This window comes from Echeneis naucrates, chromosome 9 (genome assembly GCF_900963305.1).
Source record: "Echeneis naucrates chromosome 9, fEcheNa1.1, whole genome shotgun sequence".
NCBI lineage: Eukaryota > Metazoa > Chordata > Actinopteri > Carangiformes > Echeneidae > Echeneis > Echeneis naucrates.
This window is the reverse complement of record NC_042519.1, coordinates 10132613-10153991: the sequence shown is the minus strand read 5'-3', so window position 1 is coordinate 10153991 and position 21379 is coordinate 10132613. Positions and strand designations below refer to the sequence as shown.

Genomic DNA, 21379 nt, shown 5'->3' with positions numbered 1-21379 from the left:
ATATGTTGGAGTGTCCGTGAGTGTCTCCCATTTGCACTCCTTCAGCACTCTGGCATGGCTCACACTCATCTGTATATATCATCAGGAATATCCATCTCAGTTGAATTTATTTTATTAATACTGTCAGTTACTGTTAAGTTGGCGTCTTGCTATGAAAACATTAGGTGCCAGTTTGCCTAAATGCACACTACACTCTGGACAATTCATCGAAAAAGAACATAAGAGTTTCTGTGCAAAAAGCTGCAAAGATTGCACTCGTATTTGCTGAAGTTATTTGGCAAATGAAAATCTGAACTGAGCCTCCTAAAATCTATTTTGACAGTGGCTATTAACTTACCTTTATTGTTATATTTACTACATCTATGATTAAATAGATCTAAATTGTCAGTACGAGATTATCATACCGAGTGACTCAAACACTAAACAGTGGTGTAAGCGTTGCTGTCCTAGAATCAAGCAGCTTTGCTGTAAATTACATCGTATCCCAGTGTCGGTCCTTGCACCACAGCTACACATCCCCCTGTGTTTCCTGGACGACACGTTGCTCTCTGCCTGCGAGGAGACACACAACACAAACCTGGTTACAAAGGGCAAGGTTAGCTCCACTGAATCGCTCACACCAACTCTCTTTCCAAATTAAAGTTTCAGAATAAAAAAGTGCAGGTGAAGCAGACAGTGAGAATGTAGGTGGCCCACTTCGGTGACCGACAATCTCTGGATACTTTCAAATCATGTGGCATCAAGACAATGGCTGACAGGAGCCACACCTTGCACCCTGAAATGGCATATTGAGCTACGGTGGAGTTTGATTAATGCATCTAGCTGTATACTGGTCCCACTCTTCTGTAATCCCCTGTCACGAGACAAATTGCTCATTTTTGTTGTTCAAAATGCGGCCTGCCTCCCTCTTTTTCCGCTCTAAAAACAAGACAGGTAGCACAGCAGCTGAAATTCATGGCTCTGAGATGCATCTTAAATCTTACACCTTTGTCATTCTTTGGCCGGAGACATCAAACAGGTGCTATGAATAATTTATCTTAAGAGTTTCACATTGATAAGGTCACAATCTGCCAGGTCTGGACACTAAACAGAGGCCACCTCCACACCTTCACTTCACTGTCTTTTTACACACATGTTCCCTCCCTCATACACAAGCCCCAGACACACACCTTTCAAATGAATCTAACACCAAACCTCAAGAGGATTTTGTTCTATGTGTGGGTGTAAGAGAAAAATGGGGGGGGGGGTCTCATGTTTAAATGGCTCCAACTGTGTTTTTAGTCAGTAATGTATCTGAAAAAGATAAATATACATACACACACACATATATATATATTTACCTATACATGCAAATTGTGTGTAAAATGTGTTCTTTATTATATCATAATAATAAATCATGTTTTACGGTTGTCTAATCTTCATGGACCTATTCATACCCATACACAACATTCAAGGATTCCAAATGTAAATAAATAAATATATACATTTTCCGTCAAACTGCCTGTGAGAGTTTGGAGGGAAATGTTTTCTGTTTTCTCTGCACTGATGTAAACTAGACTTCTCAGTCATCCTCAGCATCAGCATGTTGATGGTTCAGCTACACTACATTTCTAATTAAGCTCCCGCTGTGTGTTGGTTTTGGAGAAAAGAGGAAAAAATGGAAGGGAAAAAAAAATAATGCAGTGGTGATGTGATGCCACTCATTTAATTACATACCACAAGTTTAGATGACCCTACAGGTTAGACCAAATTAAATCATTAAAAAAAAAAAAGGAGCAGTGGAAAGGGGAAGTTTGGTGGGAATTATAGCAGAAATATGAATGCCAGCGTAGAAAAGTGTGTGTGAACTCTTTTTAAGGGGGTCCACCATCGGTCACATCACCCATCCGCAGTGACGGGACCAAGTGAGCAGTGAGCTTCACTTCCCTTTGTAAAAGCACACAGGGAATCACCCCCCCTCCTCCCCCGGAGCCCACCCTTCCGTCTCCCTTCTTGCCCCCTACACCTCACAATAATCGCAATACTTCTTAAAAATTGTTTTGCACTCCCCTGTGTCGGAGGGTAATCTCGCTCTTTGTCGCGGAGCTATATTTCTGCTGTGTGTTGTCGGATAATGTGAGGATGGGATGAAAGGTAATCTGCGTGCAGAATTCCTAAAGCTCCCTTATCCTTGTTAAATTTCTCAAGAATTCCACCTTTGCCCTCCGGTTTCCCTGAAATAAATTACTTTAAGGGTGAGATGCCTTCACGCACACCCGTTTGGGTTTCGGTTTTTGTGTTTCATTCTTTAAGCAGGTATTAAATCTTATTTTAATTCACTTTTTTCCTCAAGGCGGCATCCCTCCCTGGATATTTCACAGGCACTTTGGGAAGCCGGATAGCCGAACTGAATTTCCCAAACTTGCCTAAAAATAGGAACCACAGTATTAAAATCGCAGCGTTTTGTTTTGATCTTTTGTGACTAAGTTGAGTCGGGAGTACAAACAGGTCGTTTGTTTCTAAAACCTACACCTAAAGCCATGGGCGGCCAAAACGCTGATAAAACATTCCTCCTGTCATTTCCTTTTTCTCTTCTGCTTGGTTTGCTGTGTGTTTCACTTTAGCTGCTGATTGATATGCGCTGGGCTTCTGTTCACTGTGGATCCCTGAGAAGTGCACCGGCTGCTGAAAATCTGTTTCCCTTCATCTAGTTTCTGCCACTTAAAGTTTGGTTTTTTGGTGTACTGCAAAATTACAATGTTTGCACTGTGCAACCACGAGGGTTTCAGTGCTAATGGATTTATAATCTCCGTCTCTGGGACCATCCAGAGTAATTAGCACATAGGCTCTAAAGAAATGATGGTTAGTGAGCAATAAAGCCATTGCCCATAGCATAAACTGACAGTCCCTCTAACTTAACTCCAACCTCAAGCCTAATTGGGAAAGTCATTGCAGTTATTGTCCTCAATTATAGTCTGGGATGCAAAAAAAAAAAAAAAAAAAAAAAGAAAAAGAAAAGAAAAGAGACTTTCATTCATCACGCCAAGAAGTGAAGGGTCTCAAATCTCTGGAGAGATTGAGGACATATTAAAAATAATGAGGGAATAAACAATAATATCCACATTAGAATACGGATGATTAACGGGGTACAGCAGTTTTACAGTTTGAAGTCGTCTAGGGACAAAAAGATAACTTAAAAAAAAAATAAAAAAATAAAAATCATACACAAAATGATGATTAAATAACAGACATTAGCTGGTTTACTGCGCTGCTTTACAACATAAAGTTGGAGATATTTAACTGTTGTGTGTGTCCGTCGGTTTTAATTAGACATGTAAACTCCCCCTCTGTTTAGGACAGACTCTTTGCAGTTTCCAGTAATAATTAATAACCGTGCTATTTTGTGAACTTTTGTTGTCTCCTAAATGCCTCGGTCTTAAATGGCTGCAGACTAAAGGCTCAACGATATTTCCACTATTTATCATGAATGGCCTTTCCATTAAGAGCGATTAGATTATGTCTATTGAAAGTTGCTGATCCATAGAAAAAAAAGCTAGCGGATAAAAGGCGATTTCAAGTGACCTTCTCGTCCTTTCACACCAATCTGAGCCCCCAGAATAATTTGGGGATCAGATTGGGACAATAAAGAAGCACCCCCACTCACACACACACACAGCCCTCAACCCCCCCCCCCCCCCCCCCCCCTTTTCAGCACACAAGCACTCAAAGCAACAAAACCTCCAACAAGTCAAACACAGTTATAAGGTTTGTTTTTATTAATTTCATAATTTTATTAATTAGGACCAACAGAAATATGAAAATGTTTGACATAAGCGCAGCAGAGCGCACCGTGAAAATCTGACTTTTTTCCCTCCGGTGCCATTTTTTTTTCCTTTTTTTCTTCTTCTTTTTCTAAAGTGCAGGCTGCAGAGGTGTTGAGAAAAGTTACACCAACTTCACTCCAGCAGCCAGGGTCTCAGTTTTAAAACCGTGTCAACTACACTGTTGTTTCTAACAGGTCGAAAGCTTTGATTTTATATTATGTTACCTGATTGGTTTTCAGATTAATGAAAAAAAAAATGCCTTTGTTGTCCATCTAAAACTGCATAAATCTAAATGCAGGTTACATGCAGCAATAAGTGATCCGGAAGATGATTTGTGAGAGGAAATTATAGTCAAAACGCACCTTTAAAAGAAAAAGAAGGGGAACAAAGCAGCTATGCATGAGCTTAATTTATTGTCAGTGTGGCACCATGCTGTTGGACGGGGGGGGCTACATTTACATCTAGTTTCTACTAAATTTTTACTACGTTGTTATAATGTCAGTGGTCTTTTATGCTCAGGTAATTGATAAAAAAAACAGCAACAATAAAAACATAAAAATTATTATCTACAGTGAATAGTTTGTAAGACAAAAGCTGTTCAGGTTTTGTCAGCAGATTTTCAAGAGTTTACTTACTAAAAAAAAACATAATTTGCTTCATTATTAATGAAAATAACTCCAGGGACAAACTTCTTCATAATGTGTAAAAGCAAGGTTCAACACGTTTTGTTTGGGCTTTTTTTTTTTTTTTTGTGCTTTTCAGCTGCATCTCATTGCCACACATGACTATCATCGTGCTCGGTGTCTATTATTCAAAAGAGCCAGCTTGGAGCTGTGGAGCAACGCTCAAACTTCCAGGCACCAAGATGTTTTCGGTTGTTGAATGATTACATTCATCAATTCGCGGAAAGATAAAGTCTCGGGGATCAGCATCAGCTCTCTGAGTCTCTGTCCCGCCGTCCACACACATTGCCACGCTGGTGGACTCGCAGGGGACGTTTTGCACAGAGGGCCCCTCTGTGCAAAGCGACTGTAAACCCATGCATGTCTTATTGACTGTGAGCTGTGGTTGTAACCCTGATGTGATCACACACAATCTATTTCTGACGACCTCGACAATATATACATCTCTGCTTCTGTTTGTCTCAGTCTAAATGCTCCAAAACCTCAATTTGTGGTTATCTGTTGTTTTATTGGGTTAGGGGCGTTGGAGGGGGGCTTGCACTTACGACCTCAGTGTTTTTCCAACTTATAGTGCTGCTTGTTGTTTTCAGCTGCATTTCATTCGGTTTCAGCGTACCCGTGTAAAAAAAAAAAAAAGTGGACTCACTGATCATCACAGATTTGGTGAAATGTGCTTTCCCCCTCCCTCCCCATAAATATTTGACCAATAAAGTCATTTGACTAAAACTTTCACATGAGGGAAATTTAAACAGTCGTAGATAATCTATCTGTGGATTGGTGAGTTTAGCTAGAAATAGAAAAAGTCAGACTGGACCCTTATTATTCAAAGCTCACTTCATCACAGTATTAGATTACAGCATATGGAAAAAGACTGCCGTGTGTCCTGAAGCGTAAATGCATCCACTACCTGAAAGACGAGTTTAATATTATTGTAATGATGTAATTCCTTACACGTTTTCGGTAAGTTAACACGTTACAGATACGTGCGCGTTTTGCTGCATAGATAACAAAAGGGACGGACCTCAGAGAATAGGAAATGAAGAATAAATAATCCTTGACTGACGTAAAAATTTATTAATTAGCACGGGTTTAAAGCAACCAGGATTAAGGCCAGTGTTGTTATGTAATGTTATTTTTGCCAAGCTTTTCAACGTGCAGTTTGTCCTGAAATAGCCCGAGTTAACCTGGCCTACATTGGTGCATCATTTATTTTAGTTAGTCACTTTCTATCACAGACCCTCTCTATCAATAATTCTGCCTTGATAAATCCCATTACATGTCATTTTACGTTTAGTCACTGCAGCCTTTTCCCACACGTTTAGTTCTTTTTCCTGTGAATGAGACTTTTTTTCCCAGCGTGGATCTATTATTCTTTTTTTATGCAATACAGAGTAAATAGCGGTTCAACAGCCTCTCGGAAAAGAGTGTAAAAGAAGGGCTGCGGCTGGTCTCCTTGATCAGCCTCTTAATCCTGTGACACTATCGCTGAGACAAACAGCCTGCTATCGATCTTTGCACTAAGTGTAGAAACAACAAATAGCCTCGCAGGTGAGGTGGACGGGACGTGCAAAATAGCCCCCATGTCCAGCGGCACAACAAGCAGCCTGTAATAACATTACTACTATCTGATGTACAAATCAGTGGGGACAGCTGGAGAAAAGGGAAGAAACGGGGCTCGATAATCGGCGGTAATGTTGGGGGGTGGGGATGGGTGGGGGGTAAAAGATGCGACTGTCCCTCTATTAAAAAAAAAAAAAAAAAAAAAAAAAAAAGTTGGGACTCTGAGTACTACATGGTTTGAAGTTAACGGTCATGTGGCGGGACACGGAGGCTGCAGCCCTGCGCTCAGCGCTGTGCATGAGCCGCGGAGGGCAGAAGTGAGAAATAAATAGCGTACTTGCCTCTGTCTGTCGACTGGTAGTTTTTTGTTTTGGTTTGGGGTTTTTTTTTGTGTGTGTGTTCCAGGTAGATGGCTGCTCCTCCGCTGGTCACTGCCGTGGCCGGTGCTTCTTCTTTCGATGTCCTGCAGTCCACTTTCTCCCTTTTTCCTCTCGCCGTTTCTGCAGCTTTCTATTAGAGCCTCCACAGCCTGCTCCCCATTCGCTGTCCCCTCTCACTCCTCTCTCCACTTCTCCCGCGGAGCCCCCTTTCCCAATCTGTGGAGTTAAATCTTAATGATACACTTACAGAAAAGGAAAAAAAAAATCTTTGTCCGATTTAATCTTATTGGTTTCACCTTTTCAATGAGCTGGAGACATGGCCGGGGAGTTTCAGTGGAGTGTCCGAGACAGGGACGGGAGAGAGAGCTCTCATGTTGAATACTTAAAAAACAACCCATCCCTCCTATGCGGTTCCAAAGGAGGCACTTGCATATTTACGCTCTATTATATCTGTTAATATCTCTATGTGCTTAAAGATCTTTGTTAAACGACTCTCTTTGTTTTTATTTTACAATAACTTGACCCATTATGAATGCTTATTCTTTTCCAACTTGGTGTATTCCATTGTTTTGTAGGTGAATTGCGCACGTCGTTTTAGCTCCTAGTCCCAACTAAATTAAGTGGAATCAAATCTGTAGTCTTCTTCAGAGACTCTTTTTATTTTCATTACAATGTAACATATATTTATTGTTGTTCTTTTCCCGGGTTTTTTTTCCCCCCTCTTTGTTAAACATCATTCTGCAAAACACACTACACTTGTCCAGAAAGCCGAAAGAGACGACAGAAAACGTTAAGTAAAAAAAATTGGGATAGCTTAATTTAAATTCTTTTCAAATCAACTTCTGAGTTTTAAAAATTCATGTTTGATGACTTGTGCATGCATTAATATTGGGTTGTAATTGTGCAATGTACGCTAGATGGCAGCGCGATCCAGACATTTTTGAGTTGTGGAGGTTGTAAGCCTGCAGAAACCCTGATACAAAAAAGCCGGAATCCCCATGCAAATTCCCAGCAACTTCACATGATTTTGAATTACTGTCATTATTAAGACATAATGTGACACCAGCTCAGTGATTGTGGAGACTACAGGACCTCGGTAATTATTGAATATTGCTTATTGCTCCGTCTATTTTTAGAGATTTTCTGCCGCTGGCACGGCATCCCGTTTGTATAGCACACTGCCTTTAATGCATCAGTCCTCACATTGACATTTTCCTCCCTTTATAAGCTCCCTTAAACTAAATTGTAAGTTTTAATCAGCGAGACTGTGCCGATTACAGACAGGGATTTACCGCAATGCGCCTGCCAAAGACAAAACAACGTGTGAAAATATGAATCCGCTTCAAACCAACAATGACACCCGATAATTGTATAATAAAGATACTAGTCCGAGACAAACCATTAAGAAACTTTGGGGAATTTCTGAGCCAGAGTCCCCCTTTCGCCGCTGCGCACAGTTTTTGGTTTATTTGTCGTGCGTAAAACCGTTGTCCCCCCTTGCCTTTACCCTGCTTTTTCAGCTATTCTATCCAGGGTTTCTTCCTCTTTTTGGTGACAATAGACGGCCCATACTAATCAGGTTTCAAAGTAAATAGCAGCGCGGGGCGAGCTCAATGTAAATTGTGCCTGTCAGAGCCCCCCAGCCCCTCCAGTCGTAGATGGCAACACTGCAAAAAATATCCATCCTCAGCTATCAGTCGGCTCAGTGGGCTATTGAGTCTGGAAATCTCAGGCACACCGACGCGAGGAGAGTGAATCTTCAATCGGGGTGAGATGTGTCCACTTGTTTCCAATGCCAATCGACGCATTACTACAAATTTTTATTACATCCACTATTAATTTTTAAAGGGAATCTCCTCGCAAGAGGCTACTCAGCCTCGGTTCAGGCTATTGACCCCCCCCCCACACACACACCCCCCCGAAAAATTCTGCAAACGACTCGGACCGCGCCTGGAAACAAGTGGGATTCGGTAAACTGCATTTTTTTTCCTTCTCCCCACCCCTGCTGTGTTTTCATGAAAAAAATAACATTATCAGATCTGAACACGAGACCGAACGGCTTATCGGGATGGACATTTTTTGCAGTGAATGAACAGAGGGGGACTCTAACCAATGGAGAGAAAGAGAGGGCTTGGCTATAACCTTAGCCTCCCATTTTCTCTCTCTCTCTCTCTCTCTCTCTCCCCCACCTCCCCACCCCCCCTCTCCTCCTCTCCTCCTCCTCTATGCAGGGCTCTGGCCAGTCAGTCGCCTTTGATTATCAGTCTCCAGCAGCCCCTCTCTTGGCTCCTTGACATGAGCACCATATAAGGCGCAGCGATCTCCATAGAAACGTGTCAGTTTCAATAGTAGTGTCAAAGTTCACTATATACAGACATTCGCGCAGATCCCCCGTTTCGGAAACATTGCTCCGCTGGTCCTCCCGTTTAAGCGCATTCATTTTTGGGTCTCTCCTTCTTCTTGCATATTCTATTAGTTGTTGGTGTTTTTCCTCTTCTTTTTTTTATCTTTTTCTCTTCGTATCTCCATTCCTCCTGCTGGAGAGAGGTGAAACTATACATGGGCACTTCATTCGGCGACGCGGTTTTCTCTCGCTGCTGGGCGAGATGATGAGGTTTATTTAAGAATATAGATGTAAAAATCCAGCTCTTCAGTTTTTCCTCCCCTCCTGTACGGCGAAGACGGGAGTGTAAAGGAGCAAGGGGAAGAAAAGAGAAAGGAATTTATCTCCGCAGCACTTTGGATCGCGTGTCTTTCCAGCAAAAGGTTTTTTTTTTTTTTTTTTTTTTTTTTTTAACTCGTTCCAGCGTCCATGTGAATCGCTCCTGCCTTTCCTTTGTGGCTATTTTATATCAAACTGCAATTTGTTACGTCTGGACTCGGGTTTTCCTACAAGATTAGGGATTCCTGAATGGCTGACTGCAATTTACCTTGGAACTGGCCTCCCGATACTTGCATATCCTGATCGGGTGCCTATTCAATCGCCCTCCTGTATTTTGAATGTATTGATCGCGTTGTACTCCCCTTCTTACCCCATATGAGATTGCGTGCTCTGATTTGACTTTGCACTGCCCCGTCTTTTGAGATCTATTTTTTTTCTCCTCTACGCTTCATAAACACCGGCGATCATTTCGCTTTATAGCACTTTCCGGGGCCGAGATATGGCAATGGTAGTTAGCGTCTGGCGAGATCCGCAGGAAGACGTGGCCGGAGGACCTCCGAGCGGCCCCAACCCAGCAGCGCAGCCGGCGAGGGAGCAGCAGCAGGCGGCGTCGGCGGCGCCGCACACTCCGCAGACCCCCAGTCAGCCGGGACCCCCGTCCACACCGGGGACCGCCGGGGACAAGGGGAGTCAAAATTCTGGACAGAGTCAGCAACATATTGAATGTGTGGTTTGCGGAGACAAATCGAGCGGCAAACACTACGGTCAGTTCACCTGCGAGGGATGCAAAAGTTTCTTCAAGAGGAGTGTACGGAGGAACTTAACATACTCATGTCGTGCCAATAGGAACTGTCCCATTGACCAGCACCACCGAAATCAGTGCCAATACTGCCGGCTGAAGAAGTGTTTAAAAGTGGGAATGCGGCGGGAAGGTGAATATATATATATTTTAAAGCCCACTCATGAATACGCATCCTAGTAAAGCAGGCGAGCAGGGCTGCCATGTTGCATTAAGGTCACAGGCTACATGGCTGGGCATACTGCAGTCTCCATCCATGTTTTTGAGGGATGTTTGCATGAATGCTTAGTCTCTGTGTCTGTGTGAGAGGAGGGTAAAAGGCCAGTGCAGCCACAGCAGCTCTGCTTGTGAATGCAGGTCGCCTGAACAAAGCGGCTCGTCTAGCTGACCCTTTTATTTAGTTTCTCTCGCGGTCTAAACTGTACTATTACCGAGCAGAGGCATTAAGCCCAACAGGCCCATTTTGCGTATGTTTTAGATCAAAAGAGAGGAGAGTGTGTGTATATTTTACCCCTGTGTGTGTGTGTGTGTGTGTGTGTGTCTGTGTGTGTCTGTCTGTAAGTGTGTGCGTGCGTGCGTTTGCTTACAAGGCTTCCATAAGTATGTGCAGCTAACTCATTTATAATTGTAGAGCAGGGCTTGTAAGCTGTGTGTGAATGTAAAATGAACACACTACAATCCCACGTCTCTCTCCCGCTCCTTGTGCTGACTAGACAGCTCAGACTCCCAGAATAATGCCGCTGAAGTTGTTCATGGCTAATTGTTTTGCCTGCTGCATTACAGGCCGTATAACTTTACTCCCTATGTCAAGTGTTTTATTCCAATTTATGCAAACATCCCTCTTTTAAAATCTCCTATTTGTAGTGCACACTGCGAGCCCACGTATGATGTACTCTGAGTTTCATTAATATTTTATTTTTAATATTTAACAATAGCAGAATTCCCTTTTAATCCCAGCTGACCTTTTGGCCTGGGTAAAATGTAAAAATGGGACTGCATTTATCAGTAATTATCAGTTATATTTGTAATGTGTTTGGCCACAATTAATATTATTAAAAATAAACAAAAAGCCAGACAAATGTACTGCTAAAGCCATACATGTGGGCTACTGCATGTAGTGTGCAATTACGCCCAGATATATTCAGAATGGCAAATGGGGCAAATTTACTTTTGGATGGCAGAAGATTTGAGTGTTTTCTGGGTAAAAGTGATTATTTTCATTTTGCAGCCCAAGTAGCCTGTATCCATAAATACAAATACAATCTGTGTAAATGTTGAGGGACGCAGCACATCTGTATTGGTGAGATGTTTGTGTTGTCGACAGAATAATGTGGAATATTATAGTCTCACAAACAGCACACACGAGTCAGTGTGTGTTTTGAGAAGCGTGCTGAATTTCGACCTCGGTGCATGCCGTTAAACTGAGAAAAAGCACACTAGCTGCAGCCTGCCTGATTGTTGCACTACTCATGAACAATGTTTATCAGTCCTGGATGCACATTTCCTCTTTTTCTCTTTCTTTTTGTCAGCGGTTCAGCGAGGACGAATGCCTCCAACCCAGCCCAACCCAGGCCAGTACGCGCTGACGAACGGGGACCCTCTGAACGGCCATTGCTATCTGTCCGGATACATCTCGTTATTGCTGCGGGCCGAGCCTTACCCGACGTCCCGGTACGGGAGCCAGTGCATGCAGCCCAACAATATCATGGGCATCGAGAACATCTGCGAGCTGGCGGCTCGTTTGCTCTTCAGCGCCGTGGAGTGGGCGAGAAACATCCCTTTCTTTCCCGACCTGCAGATCACCGACCAGGTGTCCCTTCTCAGGCTGACGTGGAGCGAGTTGTTTGTGCTTAACGCGGCCCAGTGCTCCATGCCTCTGCATGTGGCCCCTCTGCTCGCCGCGGCGGGCCTCCACGCCTCCCCGATGTCCGCGGACCGCGTCGTGGCTTTCATGGATCACATCCGGATCTTCCAGGAGCAAGTGGAGAAGCTTAAGACCCTGCACGTAGACTCGGCAGAGTACAGCTGCCTCAAGGCCATCGTGCTTTTCACATCAGGTGGGTGTCCGCAACATGTCACACAGGAACACGTCTTTAATCAAATGAGGCCCGGTTACAGTTGTGTTACTGGGAGCGAGGCTGCGGGGCGATGCGCCGTGGCATCAAGGATATGGCTGTCAAGTGAAGGCTGGTCACAAATCTGACTTTACGAGATGTTTGTGTTGCCGATGGAATAGTTATTTTGTCAACAGCTTGCTACATATCCTCTTACATGCATTCCCACGTCAGTTGTAGCCGCAGCATAAGACGTGTAAACAAATCCAGATTGAGTGAGCGCATCAAGTTTTTAAAGTGTAACACCCAGTTCGGTGATATATGTATATTTTTTTTTTAAAACAGGAGACAACAACTGACAGCCCCACGTTAGTAAATATTTTATAATTGTTGAGTTCAACTTTTTATTTTTTATTTATTTATTTTTTCCCTTGAACACGTCACAGCTGAGACCGACATTGTAGGTTCGCGGCCATAAATTTTGGAACAGGTGTCAAATAATTGAGCGTAAAGATGAAATAGTCTATCACTGGTTGATATATGACAGCTGATGCATTTATGAGTGTTGGTGCGTGCTTTCATCCTTGTTTTGCGTGCACAAACACATGTCTTGGGGGGCAGGAAATAATCCTTAGCAGCCTGAGATCAAAAAAGCTGATGGAAGTTGATTCATATGTCAGTGCATCGCTTCTGTAGGACACAGAGCAACACTGCTGTATGGTTTGTTTGTAGATTAATTTTAGCTGTCCTATTAATTTCCGAACTTATTGAGGAGAGGTTCTCTTGTCGCGCACGGTTTGGAAAGTCATCAGCAGTAATTTTCAAAAGTAACCTACATTGTTGATAGCTTAATTGATGGCTGACTGGGGCAAGGTCCTAAAGGTCCTCATTTACTGTCGCTGCGTAATTTAGATGCTATTTTGGAGCTGCTTGTGTACACTTGGTGCCATTAGGCCTGTTATGTCAGGGGAGTCTGGTGGTGATGGGAAGGGACAGGAAAGTCTAAATTCACTTACTTAGAGGCCCCAAACTACTTCAAAACTTACCAGAAAGTTTGAACCTCATTGTCTCATATTTGCCCCGTGACAAAATTCTGTAACACGGCTGTACATAATCTATAATTGGACACGTGTATGATAAAATATTCAGTTTGACTGTGCTTTTCAGATTTGAATTTATAGTGAAATAATTCTCACTTTCTATGTCCCTAGAAAGCGCCCTCACTCCATTTTATCTGAGAATAGTTACACTTGTCTTCTAGCATATTTCAATGATTATTGTTTATTATTCACTTATCGTCATACATATGTATATTATTATTTTATACTATATTATATTATTTTATATGATATGATATTATCTGAAATTATATGATATTATATAATATAATATTATTTTATATTATATTATATTAGTAAAAAATTTCCCATACTTTCTAAAAATTGCGCACAGTGTGCATAAATAATAATGAGGTGTATATAATCACGACATAAAATATCTAAACAAAGTTACAGTGCTCACCAAACTTGTAAATAAGAACTCAGACATTATGTTGCATCCTATAAACCATCTTCAATTATCCTTTTTAAGGCAAATATGGTATTACAACATAGGATTCCTTCAGTTAGAGGACTTAAAATACAAGTTTCATTATATATACTTTCGGAAACCATAATACCTACTTTCAGTCTTTCACTTATGGGGTTTGAGGTTTGGCAAGTGGGCTCATTTCAGTCTCCAAATGTTGAATACATACTGAGAAGTAAATAAGTTTTGATACACAAATAAATGTTTTGTCTCAGTTGTCACGATATTCCATAAAAGTGACATCCTGTTAGATTCACTTAATTCACCTTTAGTCTGCTCTTCCTGTTATATTACGTCACGCACTGACTTCTTTGACCATATTTATCTAATGCACGGCGTTTCGGTAATTCACCCCAGATTACCCAGCGAAACTTCGTACACACATTAGCATCCTCCATGTTTTCTAAGAGATCATTTAGTTGGGCTGATGGGCTACAACCGGTGCTGGCTATAACGAGTCACATGGCACCTTGCCAAGGCCAGCATGGATTGTTTGCCTTTAATAACAGCACACTGGTCAGTATTTTTTTTTTTTTATCATAAATAACGGTGGCCAGGAAAAAAAGAACTTCCACCAGAGTTCAGGATGATTGTCTAACATCAGCTGGTCATCCACATCTGCACTGTTTGCTCTTGGTAACCTACCACAAAAATAGCCCTTTGCAAATGTGGGAGCTTTCTGCTCTCATGTCCCAGTGTGTTGGGGTACAGTGGGGTGCACGGTTGCAGGGAGACCTTATGGAGAACTGTGGGGTGTCTTTGACCGGGTTTCTTTCTCGACACCGACACCCTGCAGCCTGTTTCCTGTGATGACCTGGACTCCACGTATCGCTGCACTTCCAAATCCACCACGCCAAGTATTAAAATTAGCCAGATATTTTTACATGTTTTTCATTTCATCATTTCAACCTCATTGATTGCTGTAGGTTTTCAAAACGGACACTCAGCGTTAATCCACTGGGATTTGCATGGTGTGTGTGTGTGTGTGTGTGTGTGTGTGGGGAGGGGGCAATGACCAGCCGGACTACGGTCACAGTAAATCACCCCGAGATCTCAGCGTTGCCCCCGGGTTCATAAGGTTATTGTGTCTGGCCATAGTGAGTTATAGCACTGAGAAATCACGACGAGGCTTAAAAGCCTCTGTCCGGTCTTTAATGTAGTAGTGCCTGAAAACTAAAGCAGTGCTCCTTGTGTAGTTCCACAGAAACACGGCTAAGGACAGCCTAGACTCCATGTGGGACCATATATGCCGGCGGTTATGCTGCTTGCGTTTACAGCAGTTTATAAGCGGAGGGCTCGGTCTGGGTGAAAAACATTGCTCTTTTATATCGGACCAAAACATCGTAAGACACTAACAAGCCATATATGCTTTCGTCTATATTGAAGCGTGGCTGCACACGGCTGCATAAACCACCAGTGAGCACCAAAAAACAGCCGGCTCGCCTGCGTTGCTGCTGCACAGGCTCATTTTCTGACATTTTATGTCGCTTCTGCGTTACTATTGACTTCACCTCCTCTAATAAATTTGATTGCTTCCAGCGGCCTGTCCTATAGGCTCCATCGAAAAACAGGCCAAGAGTGGTCTATGGAGAGAAGAGCAGCGAAATGACTTAACAGCTTACTGCAGAGTAATTAGGTCACATTACATCCAGTGTAATTTCAGATTCATCAGTGCCGTTTATGTTTCCTTATACTTGAATCCCAAGAGTCCAGACATCAAGAGCAGCGGCCTTTGGGCCTATAGCCTACCTTTCGCCTTTGCTCCATTGCCCCCCCCCTCCTTACCTCCCTCCTTTTGCACGATCACAAAGCTGTTTTCACGATATTTAGCTCCACATTCTTGTTGGTTGTGAGTAAGAGCAGGCAGCGATATCCTCCACTGTGTTGTGCATCTACTACTCCACAACATGCCCCTTGTTTATTCTGTATGACAGTCCCACTCGCTCAGTGTGATGTAGCATGTTTGGGCAGTGTGTTTGTTCATTCCACTTTGTCAATAACACATAAAGGCTGATGTTGAATGATAACCAGGGCGCTTTTTTTGCAGGACGTAAATTGGGAATGGCAAAGTGTGCACTTGGCAGAGTTAGGCCCACGTGAGACAGAAAAAACGACCATGTGCTTTTGTGTTCATACCTTGCAGAGAAAATCGAAGCGAATTGGTCAGCCATGTACTTTGAGTGCCATGTATTTACACGTGTCTATTTAATGTCACTATTTCTTTTAAGCCCCATGTGCCCCTCTCAAAGTTCACTGACCTGAGAGGCATATTGGTTTATTTATTTATTAAATTAATAATACATTTTATGACTACATGTATTCTTTTACTTGTTCCTTGATATATTGAAGTTTTTATAAAGAAATATCACCTCCAGGTACTTTTCCGCAACATGCTGCACCTTGTGGTTTGAGAAAAGTGACGAGCCTGACCGCAGTCTTTTTGTTTACGCGTGTGTGCGTGCGTGTGCGTGTGCGTGTGTATTCCTCAGACGCTTGCGGCCTGTCGGACGCTGCTCACATCGAGAGCCTACAGGAGAAATCCCAGTGCGCCCTGGAGGAGTACGTGAGGAGCCAGTACCCGAACCAGCCCAGCCGCTTTGGGAAGCTCCTGCTGCGGCTCCCTTCTCTGCGCACCGTCTCCTCGTCGGTAATCGAGCAGCTGTTCTTCGTCCGCTTGGTAGGTAAAACTCCTATTGAAACCCTCATCAGGGATATGCTATTATCCGGGAGCAGCTTCAACTGGCCTTACATGTCCATCCAATGATCCTTATATGAAAGTGGAAAAAAGAGAGGGAAAAAAGGACCAAAATTCAGCACCCCTCACCCCATCCTCCTTCAAGAAGACTATATATAGGACCTTTTTCTGAGAAACTTGGAAGACATTACTTTTTTTCTGTCTTCTGGGACTGTGATGGAATACATTATGTACAGAAAAATATTGGAACTGGACTTTACACCTGTGTAAATCCACCCTCATCTTCAAGAACAATACTCTTCATTTTGTAAAATACTAGTCTTTATTTTCCTTTTTTGTAAAAAATACAAATAAAATGAAAAACATCATATGCGCAGTAAGAAAAAAAAAAGAATCAAGACTTAGCGGGAAAATAATGTTTCCAAGCAATTATAAGAATTGTCCTGTGTCTATGTACCTCTCTGTTTTGTATTTTTTCTGGTTCTAAACCAGGGTTTCTGTGATTCTATACTAATAATTTTTTGATATAACCTTTTGCTTCTTATAATGAGTGCGATATATGTTGTCGAAGCTATGTTCTCCAAGAATTAAAATTGAAGTGAGAATTTAAACAGAAAAATAAAGAAATTTAGACAAATAAGAAACAGTCTAATCGCTATGACAATATCACCACTGATGGTTGAACTTTTTTCCCAATTGATACGATGGACCTGCAACAGCAGCAAACTGACCTCCAGGACATTTTTACTGAGAGGACGTCTGGGGCGCCTTTTCCCCGGGCCGTGAATGCGCGTGGAGTCGATCATCAGTCAAAGAGGAGAGACATGAAAATCAAAAGCACTTTTAATATATCATTTCAAATACATTTTGTTTGTTTCGTCTTGAAAATTTTCATTGTTTCTTGAATTTTATTGGTTGTTGCCTTCAATTTGCTTACTCCATGATGCAGCTTTTTGCAGAAGGGTCGGTTGATGAAGTTGTGTGATGGTGACTGTACTATTAAAAAAAAGAAGAAAAAAAAAAGAAATAGGCAACGATGTCTCATTCTCAAGCATTTTCCTGGTAGCAAATGTCAAGATGCTCGGGCTTGTTTTTGAACCATCTGAGGAAATGCCTGCTCTCTGTGGCTCCTATAAAAAAGCGCAAGTGCAGCCTGCAGTTGTCCTATACTGAGACTTGTAATTCCGAATACACTGTTTACACCTATCAGTGACAACGAGGTGATGCACGGGGATTAAGTGTGGTAATTACACAATGGTTGCATACCTTACATTTTAACAAACCCACTGACATAAGTGGCAAAGCGAGCACAAAGGAGGGGAGGCTAAACGCGAGGAACTACAGCAGTGAGCTCTCTGCCAGCCTGTGAGCGCATTAATGTTTAATATTTTTCCCAGACAGCAAGGGGAAGCCTGCGCACCGCACAGAGCCACCTCCACCCTACCTCCTGTGGCTTAATCAAGGTGATTCTCCACAAACTAAACAATACTCCACCTCTCTCCCGTTTCTTAAAAACTCTGCCTTGATGGTGCATGCCTCAGTATTGATGTGGGCGTCGTTTTTATTTTTTTATTTTTTTATTTTTTGCAAAAGGGTTAGGCCCCGCTGCAAAGCTGCTGTGATGTGCGTGATCAATCTGGAAAATGTATTTTACAGCATGTAAGCCAGTCGATAGGAACACGGAGTGTGATGCATTGTGTGGGAATAGAGAGAAAGAAGGAGAGAGAGGGAGGGAGAGAGAGAGAGAGAGAGAGACAATTGAGAAGGAAACGTGTAACGTGTAACGTGTGTGTGTGTGTGTGTGTGTATAATGTGAGAGAGAGGGGGGTGGGGGGCAGAAAGAGATGTGGCCTTGGTTTGCTTGATACATCCAGAGTGTAATGAGTACATCGATAAGTCCTCAATGTGTTAGATGGGCCACATAGAGTTTCTGTCCTTGCGTTGGTCTGCTTCTCTGTGTGTGCGTCCCCTCCTTTTATTTTTTTGTCTCCTAAGGAAACAGGAAGCCCAGTTATGGACCTGGATCTTCCCCACACTGTCATTACCGCGTTACTGATAAAATGTGATAAACTGGGAGGCGTCATGAAGAAGAAAATGGAGTTTTGGTTTGACAATTATTAAATTTCCCTGTTAGTCCTCCCTTCATCATCGGACGTGTTTGTGTGCCACATTGCCCACATCTTCATCTGCTGACTGGAAGTGATGAGGGACAGGAGGACAGGAGCAGAGCTGCATGTAGCACTATCCAATGCCTGGATTTGATATGGCCATATTTGTCAACTGCCTTATAGGATTGGGGGAGGGGTATTTTTGTCAACCGGCTATTTGTTTGTATTGCATGTCTGTTCAAAGGCTACAGTATTAAGATATTCATTAGTTTTGCGCTCATGCTGGAATGATTCTATAGATTGTGCTTTAGCTTGTCCTCACATGCTCTCTCATAAAAACACATTTATATTCTCATGATTAATGTCTGTTCAGGCATATTGTACCTGTTAACTCCCAGTCGACCTGTCTGCAGCACTGGGTCACTTGTCAGACGCCTTGCTGTTGCTTAGGCTACTGCACAAACATAAACGTGATATTTCTTCAGCTTGGGTCGTTGTTTCCTTATTGTAGAAATAATTCTCCCGGCGCAGCTGTAGGTCAGGTGAAAGTTGCAGAATAAATGAGATGATGGAGCCTCTCCTTACTGCCTCACAGGCAGAATGTGCTGAATTTAACCGACCAAAATTACCCACAGACACACCAAAGCCGACAACGTCTAAAACTCACAGATAATTTTCAGAATTACTATAAGGTTTTTTTTTTTTTTTGTTTTGTTTTTGATTTATTTCTGATAATCGAGAGGATCGTTGTCTGGTCGGCGAAGAGCACTACATGAGAGAATAAATGTTTGTTTTTCAAAGAGAATGGCTGTGGTATCACCATGGCCATGACAACAACCCAAGTCGTTGTTGTTTTGTATAGATGTGAACTAAATTGTTTGCTGGGTTATTAAACGCAGCTTTCAGCTGGCTGTCTCCACATAATGTATTCTAAATCCCTCTAGAGTAACTAACTATCTTTTATCCTCTTGCTGAGAGCATTCTGTTATACAATTGTTACACTACAGGCTATATAAAGCAATAGTTCAAAAACAGATGAAATGGTGGCATGTGTTCCTAATTAACGTTTCTGCAAAGGCAACACGAGCAAAACACATGAGGACTCTAGGAAAAGTATTATTTTCTATTTAGGCTGTGGTCCATTTTTGACTCATCCACTTTCACAGAAGCTCAAATTAGTACATTATGCAACACTTCAAATATTTAAATAAGAAGCTTTAAATATCTTCTCTATTTTTATTATCTTTCAAACATGATCGAATTCGTTGTCCTTTGATGGGATGACGACATTATTAATATGGAGCCTGAATTAAATAAAACGGAAGCTAAAAGTACAAAGAGCAGTAAGAGGGAAGTAAATGCACCGTCAGATTGGCCCATAGCTGTGGTGGGTAAAGGAGATGGATATGTGGCACACTATAGGCCCCATTTGTGCCTCTGTAATTTCGGAAACTCCGGTTACCAAAGTGTTACTGCGAAATGAGTTAAATAACCATTTACCTTTGTCTGGTTTCATTCATCAAACCACAAGTGGAGGACTCCTAACACAGGGGGCTATTTGTTTGCTTTACACAAGCAGCTGGGTGCGATTTCACGTTTGAGATATCTGTCTGAAAGCGAAACATTTATTATCCTAAGTTGTCAGCGAACCTGTTTCTCCAAACCCCTCAATGCAAGCCAATGGATTTTATGCAGCAGTGGAAATGTCCTATTGGCGTTACACGTCACTTCATTTCACTTATAGAAGCCTGGTTTCCCTGGTCACATTTGACAAATACTGTTGTTTGAGACAATAACAATTTCCAAATAGCAGCTCGGCGTATGAATGGGGGGCCCTCTGAAGTATGACACGGCTTATTTCTCATATTGTCTTGCGCGTAAAAATGATGACAACACAAGACAACAAGTGCCTCGCCGTGTCTGCCACACACCTCATCCGTGCGAGCTTTGCAAAATGGCTGGGAACGGCGCAGAGAGGACAAGTGTCCAAAGTTAAATGGATTCCCGTGAGATGTTTTCGTTATATCTCAGCAAACAACCCCGAGTTACTTGTTGTACATTGACCGTACGCACTAAATGAAGGGAGGCATATTTTGTGATTGCAGTGTGCCGTTCTGAGATCTGTCCGCGGACCTCATAGGCAACCTTTAAGCCATGGATCAAATCCAGCCCTGCGGGGTATAAAATATCCCTAGTTGTGAATGTAACATAAGGGGATGCCTCCCGGGGACGCTTCCCTACGCACGCGCGCTTAAGCGTGTGCGTGTGTTACCCCCCCCCCCCCCCCCTCCTCCCTCCCCACGCACGCGTGTATGCGCACACGCAAGTTTGCCATAACTGCTTGGAGGCAATGGTAGATTTTTTTCATATATGTGTGAGGTCTTTGTTGCATGTATGTGTGCGGGCGCGTTCTTCGCATGCCCGCGCGTAAAAGCGTGTACCAACCAGCGTACGTACGCGTGTGTGCGCGCGTTACTGGCTAAGTGAGTGAGTGAGATAGAGAGAGAGAGAGAGAGAGAGTGAGGGGTGGTTGTGAGAAAGCCCGGATCGCTGTGTAAGCGGATCCTTTTGTGTTGATTTAGGAAGACGTCTGCTGTATATAACGTTCAAGGCTGATAATATCATTGCCTGGCCAGATAAATAAAGCATTGGCCAAAACCATCGGGTCAGCTATCGATCCGCTTTTTCTCCCCGAGAGAGGGCGAGAGAGGGGGGTGTGGTAGTAGTGGTGGTGGTGGCGAGGGTGGAGGTGGAGGTGGGGGGGGGGGGGGGTGAACAGGAGGAGGAGGGGGGTGAGGGGGTGGTATGGGGGGGTTGAGAAAAGAGAGAAAGGGAGAGAGACCTCACTCATTAGCATTCCACAGCCATGGACTAAACGCTGACAACTAACAGAGATATCCAGCTCTACACCACTGCATGCATTTTCCCCCCTTTGTCTTCCTCCACCGGCCCTTCATTTCCAGCGGACAGATCTCTCGTCACAGCCAACACATTTTTATTTATGCCTTCTCCACTCTTGCTGCACGAATGGACCCCGTGCACAAGAGA

The 21379-nt window shown here is 42.9% G+C and overlaps 1 protein-coding gene across 4 annotated transcripts; it reads left to right on the top strand.

The window, feature by feature from the left end:
* Positions 1–8785: 8785 nt before the first annotated feature.
* Positions 8786–17733, top strand: nr2f1a (nuclear receptor subfamily 2, group F, member 1a). Of its 4 annotated transcripts, XM_029510671.1 has the most exons (4): positions 8786–10020; positions 10208–10222; positions 11417–11944; positions 16018–17733. In XM_029510671.1, exons 1-4 carry the CDS (start codon positions 9588–9590, stop codon positions 16290–16292), a joined length of 1251 nt encoding a protein of 416 aa, XP_029366531.1. In that variant the 5' UTR covers positions 8786–9587; the 3' UTR covers positions 16293–17733. The 4 variants fall into 4 exon arrangements, with proteins under 4 accessions (XP_029366531.1, XP_029366527.1, XP_029366530.1 ...); XM_029510667.1 differs by lacking the exon at positions 10208–10222 and having other exon boundaries at positions 11375–11944; XM_029510670.1 differs by lacking the exon at positions 10208–10222 and having other exon boundaries at positions 11420–11944; positions 16018–17732.
* The last annotated feature ends 3646 nt before the right edge of the window (positions 17734–21379 follow it).

Excerpts from the sequence above, each read along its gene's own strand:
- nr2f1a (XM_029510667.1), top strand. The coding sequence starts at position 9,588 with ATGGCAATGGTAGTTAGCGTCTGGCGAGATCCGCAGGAAGACGTGGCC. Across the intron at positions 10,021-11,374 it reads AGTGGGAATGCGGCGGGAAG|TCCTGGATGCACATTTCCTC; the intron begins GTGAATATATAT and ends AATGTTTATCAG. Across the intron at positions 11,945-16,017 it reads CATCGTGCTTTTCACATCAG|ACGCTTGCGGCCTGTCGGAC; the intron begins GTGGGTGTCCGC and ends TGTATTCCTCAG.